Raw genomic sequence first — 14,085 nt, forward strand, 5'->3', positions numbered from 1 at the left:
TTCACTTCTGAGTTATTGGCTTCCTGTGATTTTTAGGAGTACTGTGGGGGCATCATACTTTCTGTGAGGATTGTGGAGGCACTAAGGGAACACGTTACTGTGGAGCATCATACTGTATGTTAGAGGGGAATCCTACTGTGTTTGGGGTACAGTAGGGGCATCATGCTGTGTGTGTTAGAGGGGAATAATACTGTGTTTGGGGGTACAGAAGGGGCATCATACTGTGTGTGTTAGTGGGGTACTTTGGGGGCATCATACTTTCTGTGAGGGTTGTGGAGGCAATATGGGGGCATCAAACTGTGTGCGGGGGGCTTTGTGGAGGCATCAAACTGTGTTTGTTGAGGACAGTCTACTGTGTGGGGGCAATGAAATTGCATTGTACAGTGTGAAAACACTAATTGGCTTCATCAGGCACGGTATTTCTGTGTGGGTAAATGTAAAGCATTGGATGAGGATAGGGAAATGGCTCCGCATAGGATAAACGGTGATGGCGTGTAGCAGCGCTCAGTGTGAGGCCTTCTTGCTGTTATCAGTGTTTGGGAGTATTTACACATACAACATAATATGTGTCACGGTGTTCAGCAGATTTTGCTATGTGCAGCTTCCTGCATAGAAAACTGGAGCAGCTGCCATTAGCAACCATTCACACTAATACTTTACAGCTTTGAAAATGAGTCCTGCAACATTACTGGCTGCTGTCAGCATCTCCCCGTAGTTTCGTGCTCCGGCAGTGATACAGGATTATGAGCTACCCACTGACCGTCCACCACACACCCAGCTACAGCTAGGCCTAGGCCCCGCAGTAACTTGCCAACCAACACATGGCTGCCCCATATCCCGCCGTGCTTCCGCCAACCATCAGGGTCACATGGTTTGGCTGTTGCCGGTCACGTGTCGGCGCTGCTGTCATGGCTGATGCGGAGAGCAGTAAAGCCCTGAGCGGGCTGCTGAACGGCATCTCCCAGAGGAGATACTATGGGAACACGGAGATAACGGACGAGCTGCTGCAGACGGAGCTGTACCCGGAGCTGCCGCCCGACGAGTTCAGAGCCCTGCACGACAAGATGCAAGGCATCATCAAGGTACCCGGATAATGGTGGAGCCGGGAGAAACCACTGTGGGGGGGAGTCACTCATACCCGGCTGGTGGCAGTACTGGTGCCCATACACACTGCTGCGGATTTTTGAAGTGCAAAACGTAAAATCTGTGGCAGATCAGCAACTAAATCTCCAAAATGATTATGATTTCTCCCAAAACCTGGGTATGGAGACATCTGCAGTGGAGGCGGGAGGATGACACACTCTGAGATATAGCCCCTTAAAGTAGGACAGCTGAAAAGTCAGCGCTGCGCTCACCGTGTGTGTACATGGCTCAGGAGCTGTGCTCACCATGTGTGTGTGTGTGTGTGTGTGTGTGTGTGTGTGTGTGTGTGTGTACATGGCTCAGGAGCTGCGCTCACCGTGTGTGTGTGTATGTGTGTGTGTACATGGCTCAGGAGCTGTGCTCACCATGTGTGTGTGTGTGTGTGTGTGTGTGTGTGTGTGTGTGTGTGTGTGTGTGTGTGTACATGGCTCAGGAGCTGCGCTCACCGTGTGTGTGTGTGTGTACGTGTGTGTGTGTACGTGTGTGTACATGGCTCAGGAGCTGCGCTCACCTTGTGTGTGTGTGCGTACATGGCTCAGGAGCTGTGCTCACCGTGTGTGTGTACATGGCTCAGGAGCTGTGCTCACCGTGTGTGTGTGTACATGGCTCAGGAGCTGTGCTCACCGTGTGTGTGTGTACATGGCTCAGGAGCTGTGCTCACCGTGTGTGTGTGTACATGGCTCAGGAGCTGTGCTCACCTTTTTGTGTGTGTGTGTGTGTACATGGCTCAGGAGCTGTGCTCACCGTGTGTGTGTGTGTGTGTGTGTGTGTGTGTGTGTGTGTACATGGCTCAGGAGCTGTGCTCACCGTGTGTGTGTGTACATGGCTCAGGAGCTGTGCTCACCGTGTGTGTGTGTACATGGCTCAGGAGCTGTGCTCACCGTGTGTGTGTGTACATGGCTCAGGAGCTGTGCTCACCGTGTGTGTGTGTACATGGCTCAGGAGCTGTGCTCACCTTGTGTGTGTACATGGCTCAGGAGCTGTGCTCACCGTGTGTGTGTACATGGCTCAGGAGCTGCGCTCACCGTGTGTGTGTGTGTGTGTGTGTGTGTGTACATGGCTCAGGAGCTGTGCTCACCGTGTGTGTGTACATGGCTCAGGAGCTGTGCTCACCGTGTGTGTGTACATGGCTCAGGAGCTGTGCTCACCGTGTGTGTGTACATGGCTCAGGAGCTGCGCTCACCGTGTGTGTGTGTGTACATGGCTCAGGAGCTGCGCTCACCTTGTGTGTGTGTGTATACATGGCTCAGGAGCTGCACTCACCGTGTGTGTGTACATGGCTCAAGAGCTGTGTGTGTGTGTGTACATGGCTCGGGAACTGCGGTCACAGTGTGTGTGTACATGGCTCAGGAGCTGCGCTCCCTTCACACACAATCAGTGCCGGCAATGTTACCTAGCCAGAACTGAGATTCGATTGCTGCTATTAACCATTTAGTTTCCATTGTCAATCTCTTACATCGGTGTTTATTTGACATGGTTGCTAATGCTCAGGCGCATCGGCTTCCATTGGCCCCTGCGTGATGCTCCGATGGGTTATCATGATGGCCAGGGACCTGGTGAAGGTCCCCATCGCTGCCATCTTGACCCTCTTGTGAAGCTCAGGCTGAGCGTTATAGGAGGTCAGGATTTACATGCAGTGCAGGACATGTATAAAACACATTTTTTAAGGTATTTATGGACACCCATGAGTAGTAATGGTCGAACCCCTTGATGTTCGGGTCCGGCGGGTTAGACTGAACAGTTTAAACCAAAAACAAACAAAAAAAAAAAAGGATCGGTCAGGTTCCAGAACCGTACCCCAATCTGGACCCCATTCACTTGAATGGGGGCCCGAATATCCAGTGTTTGCCACGCTGTCATGTGCATGACCGCGTGGCAAACAGTCTCTGATCAGCGGTGAAATCATTGCCGCTGGTCAGACAGCCCCGGCTTCCACACTGTCAAATGACACCGTGAGCCCGCAGCTGTGATCGGAGGTATGAAGTTTACCTGCGGTCACTGGCATCGGCTGATGTGACTACTACTCCTATCAGCCTACTGCCGATAATAACAGCAGGAGCAGGTGGCGACTGATGGGAGGATTCATCTTCCGGCGCCCGCTCTCATCTTTTCATACGAGCAGGGGACAATGTTGAGAATTCTATATAACTGATAACAGTGGCAGTTGATGGGAGTATCCATCAGCCTGCGCAATAAATAAATAATAAAAAAAATGGCGTGGGTTCCCTCCATGTTTTTGATAACCAGCCAGGCAAACCTGACAGCTATGGGCTGCAACCCTCAGCTGTCAGCTTCAGCAAGGCTGGTTATCAAGAATAGAGAGGTCCCCACACCATAATTGTAATTGTTTAAATACATAATACCACCAGGCCTCAGCCACCCCAGCAATGGTGCATTCATTAGATTCTTCTGGCACTTAGCCACAGCTTTTCATGCTTGCCCTGGTGCACTGTCAAGTGGGGTAATGGTTTTATTAGTCTGGGAGGGGGGCCAATATCCATGACCCCTTCCTAGCCTATTAATATCAGCCCCTAGCTGTCCACTTAGCCTTTGCTGGTTATTTAAAAAAAAAATTGGGGACACCTTGTCCTTTTTTGGGGGGTGGGGGCCTGGGAAGCTCCATGATTATTGCCCTCTTCCCAGACTGTTAAGACCAGATGTCTTCTTTCCCTCAGCTGGTTAATAAGGGGGATCCCATGGCAATTTTTTATTTTTTTATTAGCTAAATACAAGTACAGAAAGCCGCACTGCACTGATTATATATCTTACCGACATATTGCGTACTATCACCTGTCTCTGTATATAAGGTCGCTTTATTTGTAAGTAAACTAGCTTGAAATGAAAGAATTAGCTGATGTTGTAGATGGACGCTAGGTGAGGAACAATGATACTCGCCTGACACTCTCCAACTTTTCTGGCTGAGAATCTCGGATACTTTTTCTACACAGATGTGAGCGAACCTTTATATAGATTTCCTGACCTAGACCTTTAGCGTGGAAAAATGAAGTGATCAACCTCACTCATTTCATTGGAATTAAACCAAAGTGCATCAATTTGCATGACTCTTTTTTTTTTTTTTTCTGGCAGGTGCAGATGGCCGTAGAGTATCTCATCCGAGAATCGAAGTGATTATGCAAATCAGATTGTCTCGGATGATAAGATAAAATGGAGAAATTCTTTTTATTCTGTCAGTCCGTTAAAATCTGACCGCACTCAGATGTCATCCAAGTGCAGTCTGATGTTTTCCACAGATAGCCGAGTGCAATCCAGTAATCAGATCCCACTCGAACATGTGAAATCTGACATGTACATGACTGGTAGTATAGCATTGGTCCGAGTGCGATCCATTGTTCTATCAGAAGTAAAATATAGTTGTCTGCAGGAACCCTGACACATCTATCATGATGTTTTTTGTTTTGTTTTTTCCGTATTTGTTGTGCTTTTTGTCATTGAGATCAGTGGATTAATCATTTAATTTTTAACGGAGTGTGATTTTTAGGTCATCTAAAGGTAGGGCCAGTCTGGGGCTCTTTCACACGTCCTTTCATATGATCATCGCGAGCAGGGGACAATGTTGAGAATTCCGTTTAACTGATAACAGTGCGAGCAGGCGGTGGCAGCTGATGGTTGTATACATCAGTCTGCGCAATAAATAAAATAAACAAAAAAATGGAGTAGGGTTCCCCCGTATGTATGTATATATATATATATATATGTATATATATATATATATATATATATAATTGTCTAAGGGGTACTTCTGTCTGTCTGTCCCGGATATTTATTGGTCGCGGCCTCTGTCTGTCATGGAATCCAAGTCGCTGATTGGTCTCGCCAGCTGCCTGTCATGGCTGCCGCGACCAATCAGCCACAGTCTGATTAGTCCCTCCCTACTCCCCTGCAGTCACTGCCCGCCGCCCGCATACTCCCCTCAGGTCTACCCCGGCAGTGCCAGTCTCCTGCCCGCAAACAGCTCAGGTGGTGGGCTCCACACTCCCACCAGCCTGGCACACCGCCTTCAGCCTCCCAGGACCGTCCCCTGCTTACATTCACCCCGTACTTGAGAGCGATGCCCTGCACAGTGTCCCTGGGGCAGACCGGGTGCTCTATGTACCTCTCGGCCCAGGGCGCCGTCACGCTGGCCGCGGTTGTAACATCGGCCACAGTCCCGCCATCTTCTGCGGAGGAATACACGCTCCGGTAACGGTAAGAGCACTACATGTGCTGAACTGGAGCCTCCACTGCCAGCGGCCGCCGGCAGGGGGCGCTCCTCTCATCCAGCTCGGGGAAGCGCGGCCATGTTATCCCGGGACCCCCAGTGTGGAGCACGTGTCCGGGAATGCTCCGCCCCTGGCGGCATCTCCAGGCTGCACAGTGTGCACGGCAGACATGCTGCGACCTCAGGACACAGTAGCATTCATCTTATTTACTCTATCAGTGCTGTTAGTATTTTATGGGCAGTATACTACATGTGTGTGCTGTATACTACGTGACTGGGCAATATACTACGTGACTGGGCAATATAGTACGTGACTGGGCAATATAGTACGTGGCTGGGCAATATACTACGTCGCTGGGCAGTGTACTACGTCGCTGGGCAGTGTACTACGTGGCTGGGCAGTGTACTACGTGGCTGGGCAGTGTACTACGTGGCTGGGCAGTGTACTACGTGGCTGGGCAGTGTACTACGTGGCTGGGCAGTGTACTACGTGGCTGGGCAGTGTACTACGTGGCTGGGCAGTGTACTACGTGGCTGGGCAGTGTACTACGTGGCTGGGCAGTGTACTACGTGGCTGGGCAGTGTACTACGTGGCTGGGCAGTGTACTACGTGGCTGGGCAGTGTACTACGTGGACATGCATATTCTAGAATACCCGATGCGTTAGAATCGGGCCACCATCTAGTTTTTGATAACCATCCAGGCAAAACTGACAAGAATCAAGAATAGAGGGGTCCCCAGGTTACATTTGTAAATTATTTAAGTAAATAATTAAAAGCTATGGTATGGGGTCCCCCCCCTACTTTTTACAACCAGCCTTGCTAAAGCAGAGAGCTGGGGCTGGTATTCTCATGCTGGTAAGGGGCCATGGATATTGGCCCCCCAGCCTAAAATTAGTAGCCCACATCCGCCCAGAAAAGGCACATCTATTAGATGCGGCAATTCTGGTGCCTTGCCCGGCTCTTCCTACTTGCCCTGTATTGGTGGCAAATGGGGTAATATTTGTGGAGTTGATATCACCTTTGTATTGTCAGGTGACAGCAAGCCCACGGGTTAGTAGTGGAGAGGCGTCTATAAGACCCCCATCCATTACTAATCCTATAGTTGTATCTACTATATAATTGTCTAAGGGTCACTTCCGTCTGTCTGTCTGTCACGGATATTCATTGGTCGCGGCCTCTGTCTGTCATGGAATCCAAGTCGCTGATTGGTCTCGCCAGCTGCCTGTCATGGCTGTCGTGACCAATCAGCGACGGCCACAGTCCGATTAGTCCCTCCCTGTTCGACTGCAGAGAGCGGAGCAGAAATCAGGGGGCCATGTAGATGAGCGACTATTTTCACTGAACAAATTAGAAAAAAGAAAAAAAATCACAGCATGCACGAGTGTCTCCTGTAAATTGGATGAGGCTCGTCCATTCAAGTGCTTGGATGCGCTAAAAAACAAAAAATCGTATGTCCTGCAGAGACACAGTATAACATCCAATGTTTATGGATACATTGTAATTCTGTAACATAGGAAACTGTAAATGATAACTGCTGCTGTAAAAAAAAACAGATTGTATATAGACAAGTGAGAAAAAAATCATTTGAGTTTTCAGGATTAAACCATGAATGGTGTATTATTAGATCATGAACCCGGCTGTACTGTGAAAATGTCTCTAGATGGCAGCAGAGAGTCACAAAACTCCTCACAGGACACAGAGCAGTGAGAGCAGCGTGCTGGACACATCTGTACCGGTGATGCGGCTCCTAGGAGTCCTGTGCGGCCACAATCGCCGTATATGACACTTAGGTATCACGAAAGATCGTAAAATAAGGAATGTATCCTCTATTTGTAAAATATTCCAGCCTCGAAGTACAGGAAGATTCCTCTACATAAGCTGAAGGCCCCGCCGTGCAGCAAAAACTCGTCCATTACCAACAGTGTTGGGGGGGAGAAAGAAAAAAAAAATGTTGCTGTGCAATATCCTTCTTATTTATTTAGTTTTTTTAAGGCGGTGGCCATATGTAATGGAAAAAGCGGACTGCTACACTTTTTTCCGTGCTGCTGAAAAGTGAGGTTTGCTGACATGTGCCACCCCGTTGGCTCATACGATGTGCTGTGTTGGGCTGCCCATGACAGGGTTATGATGTGGTGGTCTCTTCATATGTGTGTGTTCTGGAAAGTCCTGTTTGTCCCTGCCTTCCTTGCTCATGGCGTCGGAGCCGCTCCTTGGCTGTGACTGCTGCCTCTGCACTTCCTATGGCTCTGGCTGCCGGACCTGCTGACTCTTCTGACTCGTCCTCCTCAGCCAGGAACACAACTGACTAATTCCTTCCTTAAAAGGAGACAATCTTCTGCGATGTGGCGCTCCTGCTCTGCGCTCCTTTCAGTATCTGTTCTCGGGGTCTTGGCTTCGGATTTACAGTAAAACCTTTATCTTGGAAAGCACTGAAGAGGAAACAGTGCTGTATGGGGAAAAGGCAGAGCCTGTGATTTACCAAATATTTATTTCTTGCTTTTTTTTTTTTTTTTAATCCAATTTTTAATATTTTCACTGACTACAAGGATCATAGTCCTTATAACTGTAAAGCTGGACACTAATCACTAATGTGGCCTGTCTGCAGTCAGTCTAGTCTGTGTACCAGTATTGCCAATACACGGCAATATTTCAGCCTTTAATGCCATGTTCACATGTTGCATAGTTGGTGCAGAATATCTGCAGTTTATACATTACCAGCTAAGTAGACAACGCTTAAACGAAACTCATCCTCACTTTGTGGCCATTTTCAGTGCACATATTGACCAGCGGAGCAGACTTTTTAAATCTGCGGTATTTCTATTTTTTTGTGTGTGCGGATCCTTAGCAGATTCCACCAGTGAGTGAAATCTGCACCAAACCCACAAATAAATCCACGTGGAACATGCACGGATTTTGATGCAGATACATTGTGGGAAAAAATCCGTACCAAATATGCAACGTGTGAACTTGACTTAATCATTAATTTGATTTTTTTTTTTTCTTTTTTTTTTTGTTATACACTTGCTTCTGTGCGCACGGTGTATATTTTTGCAGGAAACTGACAACAATATACAGTAAAGTCAATTATGTTTAAAAAGAAAAAAAAACTCATCTCCATGTTGTGTACATTTTCCTTGCTTAAATTGATCTATGGTGCAGATTTTAAAATCTGTCATCTGGTTTGAAAAGGCTTTTTGTAAGGGCCCAGTCAGGGGCAGCTCCCTGTATAGTTTCCTGGATGCAGACTGTACAGGTGATGTGCAGCCTTCTCACAACTGAAATACAGATTTATGTTATGTGAGAATATTGGGCTGTGCACATTTCAGGTCCATCATCAGCAGACATTTGTGTTCCATAGAAGTTTCCTAAATTGAAATTATTATTGGACTTCTTTCAGTTTCCATGTTTTTAGAAACCTTTCTGTTCTCACATTGTTTGGTAAGACAAAGTATAATTTTCCAAGCTTTCATTAACTTTTTGTGAGTTCTTCAACTACCTACTCTTGGTGGCACACAAGCCCCTCTCTCTCCTTCCCTCCCTCTCGGTGGCGCGCAAGCCCCTCTCCCTCCCTCTTTATGGCACACAAGTCTCTCTCCCTCTCCCTCCCTCTTGGTTGGCACACAAGCCCCTCTCCCTCTTGGTTGGCACACAAGCCCCTCTCCCTCTTGGTTGGCACACAAGCCCCTCTCCCTCTTGGTGGCACACAAGCCCCTCTCCCTCCCTCCCTTTTGGTGGCACACAAGCCCCTCTCTATCCTTCCCTCCCTCTCGGTGGCGCGCAAGCCCCTCTCCCTCCCTCTTTGTGGCACACAAGTCTCTCTCCCTCTCCCTCCCTCTTGGTTGGCACACAAGCCCCTCTCCCTCTTGGTTGGCACACAAGCCCCTCTCCCTCTTGGTTGGCACACAAGCCCCTCTCCCTCTTGGTTGGCACACAAGCCCCTCTCTCTCCCTCCCTCCCTTTTGGTGGCACACAAGCCCCTCTCTATCCTTCCCTCCCTCTCGGTGGCGCGCAAGCCCCTCTCCCTCCCTCTTTGTGGCACACAAGTCTCTCTCCCTCTCCCTCCCTCTTGGTTGGCACACAAGCCCCTCTCCCTCTTGGTTGGCACACAAGCCCCTCTCCCTCTTGGTGGCACACAAGCCCCTCTCTCTCCCTCCCTCCCTTTTGGTGGCACACAAGCCCCTCTCTATCCTTCCCTCCCTCTCGGTGGCGCGCAAGCCCCTCTCCCTCCCTCTTTGTGGCACACAAGTCTCTCTCCCTCTCCCTCCCTCTTGGTTGGCACACAAGCCCCTCTCCCTCTTGGGTGGCACACAAGCCCCTCTCTCTCCCTCCCTCCCTTTTGGTGGCACACAAGCCCCTCTCTCTCCCTCCCTCCCTTTTGGTGGCACACAAGCCCCTCTCTATCCTTCCCTCCCTCTTGGTGGCGTGCAAGCCCCTCTCCCTCCCTCCTTCTCTCCCTCTTGGTGGCGCGCAAGCCCCTCTCCCTCCCTCTCCCTCTAGGTGGCGCACAAGCCCCTCTCCCTCCTTCCCTCGCTCTCTCTCCCTCTTGGTGGCACACAAGCCCCTCTCTCTCCTTCCCTCCCTCTTGGTGGCACACAAGCCCCTCTCCCTCCCTCCCTCTCAGTGGCGCGCAAGCCCCTCTCCCTCCCTCTTTGTGGCACACAAGTCTCTCTCCCTCCCTCTTTGTGGCACACAAGCCCTTCTCCCTCTTGGTTGGCACACAAGCCCCTCTCCCTCTTGGTTGGCACACAAGCCCCTCTCTGTTGTGAACTCCGTTTTCAGGCTCCCTCTTGTGGTCACAGATGGTATTGTGTGACTTTGGTTTTTTGGCTCCCCCTGGTGGTTTGGTTTATTATCCTGCGGGTCTGCTGGATCAGCTGCCTCGTTATTCACCAGGGAGGCTCCTATTTAGCTCTGCTTCACTTCCACTTGTTGCCGGCGATGAATGTATTCAGTGCTATTCTGATTACTCCTGATTATCTCGTTTTCTGCCTCTTCAGGATAAAGGCCCCGTCTCACTAAGCGATTTACCAACGATCACGACCAGCGATACGACCTGGCCGTGATCGTTGGTAAGTCGCTGTGTGGTCGCTGGGGAGCTGTCACACAGACAGCTCTCTCCAGCGACCAACGATCAGGGGAACGACTTTGGCATCGTTGAAACTGTCTTCAACGATGCCGAAGTCCCCCTGCAGCACCCGGGTAACCAGGGTAAACATCGGGTTACTAAGCGCAGGGCCGCGCTTAGTAACCCGATGTTTACCCTGGTTACCAAAAAAAACAAACAGTACATACTCGCCTTCTGATGTCCGTCAGGTCCCTGGCCGTCTGCTTCCTGCTCTGACTGAGCCGCCGTACAGTGAGAGCAGAGCGCAGCGGTGACGTCACTGCTGTGCTCTCACTTCTCACTGTACGGCCGGCAGTCAGTGAGAGCAGGAAGCAGACGGCCAGGGACCTGACGGACATCAGAAGGCGAGTATGTACTGTTTGTTTTTTTTTACATTTACGCTGGTAACCAGGGTAAACATCGGGTTACTAAGCGCGGCCCTGCACTTAGTAACCCGATGTTTACCCTGGTTACCAGTGAAGACATCGCTGGATCGGTGTCACACACACCGATTCAGCGATGTCAGCGGGACCTCAACGACCGAAAAAAGGTCCAGGCCATTCCGACACGACCAGCGATCTCACAGCAGGGGCCTGATCGCTGGTACGTGTCACACATAGCGAGATCGCTATGGAGGTCGCTGTTGCGTCACAAAACTTGTGACTCAGCAGCGATCTCGCTAGCGATCTCGCTATGTGAGACGGGGCCTTAAGCTTAGTTCTGTTTGAATATTTTTTGCTCATCTGCCTGCAATATGATTTCTGTGTATGATGAGTCTAGTCCAGCTTGCTAACATGTGATTTCTTTTTGCTGGTAAGCTCTGAGGTACGGAGTTGCTTCCCCCGCACCGTTAGTTGGTGCGGGGGCTCGAGCAATCTCTGCGTGGATATTTTGAATAGGGTTTTTTTTATTGACCGCACAGTTTCCTTCCTATTTTCTGCTATCTAGTATTAGTGGGCCTCATTTGCTAAATCTGATTTCATCTCTGCATTTGTGCTTTCCCCTTAACTCACCGTTAATATTTGTGGGGGGCTATTCTATATCTTTGGGGTCTTCCACTGAGGCAAGTGAGGACTTACTTTCCCTCCAGGAATAGTCAGTTTCTCAGGCCGTGACGAGACGTCTAGGATTTTTAGGTAACGTCCACGGCTGCCTATAGTTGTTTGCGGATAGGATCAGGTTGCGGTCAATCTAGTTACCATTTCCCCAGAGCTAGTAGTCTGTTCAGTTACTTAGCTAGTCCGACCTGCGATCCTTGCCACTAGGATCATAACACCTCTCCCTCTTGGTGGCACACAAGCCCCTCTCTCTCCCTCCCTCCCTTTTGGTGGCACACAAGCCCCTCTCTCTCCTTCCCTCCCCCTCGGTGGCGTGCAAGCCCCCCTCCCTCCCTCTCTCCCTCCCTCTTGGTGGCGTGCAAGCCCCTCTCCCTCCCTCCTTCTCTCCCTCTTGGTGGCGCACAAGCCCCTCTCCCTCTTGGTGGCACGCAAGCCCCTCTCCGTCCCTCTCCCTCTTGGTGGCGCACAAGCCCCTCCCTCCCTCTCTCTCCCTCTTGGTGGCGCACAAGCCCCTCTCCCTCCCTCTCTCTCTCCCTCTTGGTGGCGCACAAGCCCCTCTCCCTCCCTCCCTCTTGGTGGCGCACAAGCCCCTCTCCCTCCCTCTCCCTCTTGGTGGCGCACAAGCCCCTCCCTCCCTCTCTCTCCCTCTTGGTGGCGCACAAGCCCCTCTCCCTCCCTCTCTCTCTCCCTCTTGGTGGCGCACAAGCCCCTCTCCCTCCCTCCCTCCCTCTTGGTGGCGCGCAAGCCCCTCTCCCTCCCTCCCCTCTCGGTGGCACACAAGCCTCTTTTAAGTTGTCACCTGAGCATTACCATTTACCTGTCCGTTTACGGTTTCCCTACACAACATCTGACACGATCGGCACTGATTAAACAAGCTCATAGTTTGTAATGACACACGCAATCAGACGGGGGAGGAATAACACACAGTTGTCCACGTATGCATACATTTGCAGAAGGAATAACGGAGGAATGGAACAATGCAGAGTTCCAAGAAAAGATATTCCCGAATTGTGTTTTGTTTGTTTGTTTTATTCACGTCCTCTGGAGGCTGCAAGTAGTTAATTACTAAAGAGCCAGGAGAGGTCTTACAGCGCCTCATTAAAATGCATACAGGTGTAACGCGCACGCTGCTTACCAGAAAATGGCGTGTTGACTGTGAAACTTTTCTCATCGTCCTTGCTTTCAGTGGGGCTGTAATTGGATTTCATTGATGGAAAAATATTTGGCCGACGTGCAAAAAAATATTAAGCTACAAGATAATCCTGCCTGCTTTGGCACAGAACAGCTTTGTACATTTCCACGACTGTGCTCAGAAAACGACAAGTAGATGGTGGGCTGCTCCACCATCGAAACTACAGGTCCGGCTTGTGGTTACACTTCCTTCCCTGCTCCCCAGTGTCGGTGGGGTGAAGAGAGGAGCACTGAGGCTGTAGCGCCTAAGAATCAGACACTTGACCTGAAAGCGATGTGCGGAGCATTGGGAGGACTGGCAGCGCTCCCACCTATTCATACGGCTCAGCAGTGCCCTGCACTCCAGTAATCTGCTCAGAGGTTTTATCCCTGTGCTCTGATCCCAGTGCCCACACACAGCCGGGGCCTGTCGCCCTTACGTACATACCTATATGGTGCCAGACTGACATTTTAACTAATTTTGTATGCAGTTTTGCCTACTGATTGTTGCCAGAGGGTCTAAGGTACAGGTCCTTAGCACTTAAAGAGGACATGTCATCAGGTCAAAAGTGTCCCAGTTTTGCTTTTTATTTTATTTCTTCTACTCTCCTGAGTGTGCCGTTTTTTGTTTGGTTCAAATCCGCCATACGGTTCCAGAGATATAGGCCTTCTTTATTTAGCGCCAATGGTTATGACCTTTATCTGGGGGGCGTGGCTTACAAGTTCATCTGAGGGCGTTTCTCTGGGATGCCACGCCCCCTGTAGAGAATATAAAGGGTAGCGCTAAATAAAAAGGCCCATATATCTGGAACCTTATGGCGGATTTATAAAAAAATAAAATAAGGGGGGGAAATATGGGGAATAAAATAAGAGCAGAAATGCACCACACAGACATGGCAGCAGTCCTCATTAAGCTTTTATAACTTTGCAAATTTTTTGTTGTTTATTTTTGTCCACCTACCTTTTCATAGCGTTTTTTTTTTTTTTGGTATTTTTTTTTCCATATGGAGGCTTGTTTTCTTCTAGGCCAAATTGTTTTTTCTTTAATGACACTGTGTAGGGATGCATAATGTATTGAAAAACAGTTTTTGTGTTTTTTTTTGTTTTTTTTTTTATCTGAAAGTAAGATTTTTTATTATTATTATTATTATTCTGTTGGTACCTTTTTGGGATAAATAAAAAATTTTGATCACTTTTTTTATATTCTTTTTAGAAGGAAGGTAAAGAAAAACAGGAATGTAGTTGTTTTTTCTGCCATTCTCTGTGACAGGAGGCTCAGTAAATGTTATAGTTCATAGTTACACTATAATTGTGTAGTCTATAGAGCCGGAATGGCGCTGTTTCTGGCCATCACATCTACATTTTTCAGATTCAGAGCGTCGGGCAGGAA

At 49.3% G+C, this 14,085-nt stretch overlaps 1 protein-coding gene across 1 annotated transcript in view; it reads left to right on the forward strand.

Moving 5' to 3' along the window:
• The first annotated feature begins 831 nt into the window (after nt 1-831).
• Nucleotides 832-14,085, forward strand: part of COMMD1 (copper metabolism domain containing 1) — a 70,482-nt gene continuing 57,228 nt past the window's right edge. Inside the window, exon 1 of the mRNA XM_077282483.1 lies at nt 832-1,082. Within this exon, the coding sequence (XP_077138598.1) occupies nt 909-1,082 (174 nt within the window). The 5' untranslated portion in view covers nt 832-908. The remainder of the gene's footprint in view (nt 1,083-14,085) is intronic.

Source organism: Ranitomeya variabilis, chromosome 2, assembly GCF_051348905.1.
Source record: "Ranitomeya variabilis isolate aRanVar5 chromosome 2, aRanVar5.hap1, whole genome shotgun sequence".
Classification (NCBI taxonomy): domain Eukaryota; kingdom Metazoa; phylum Chordata; class Amphibia; order Anura; family Dendrobatidae; genus Ranitomeya; species Ranitomeya variabilis.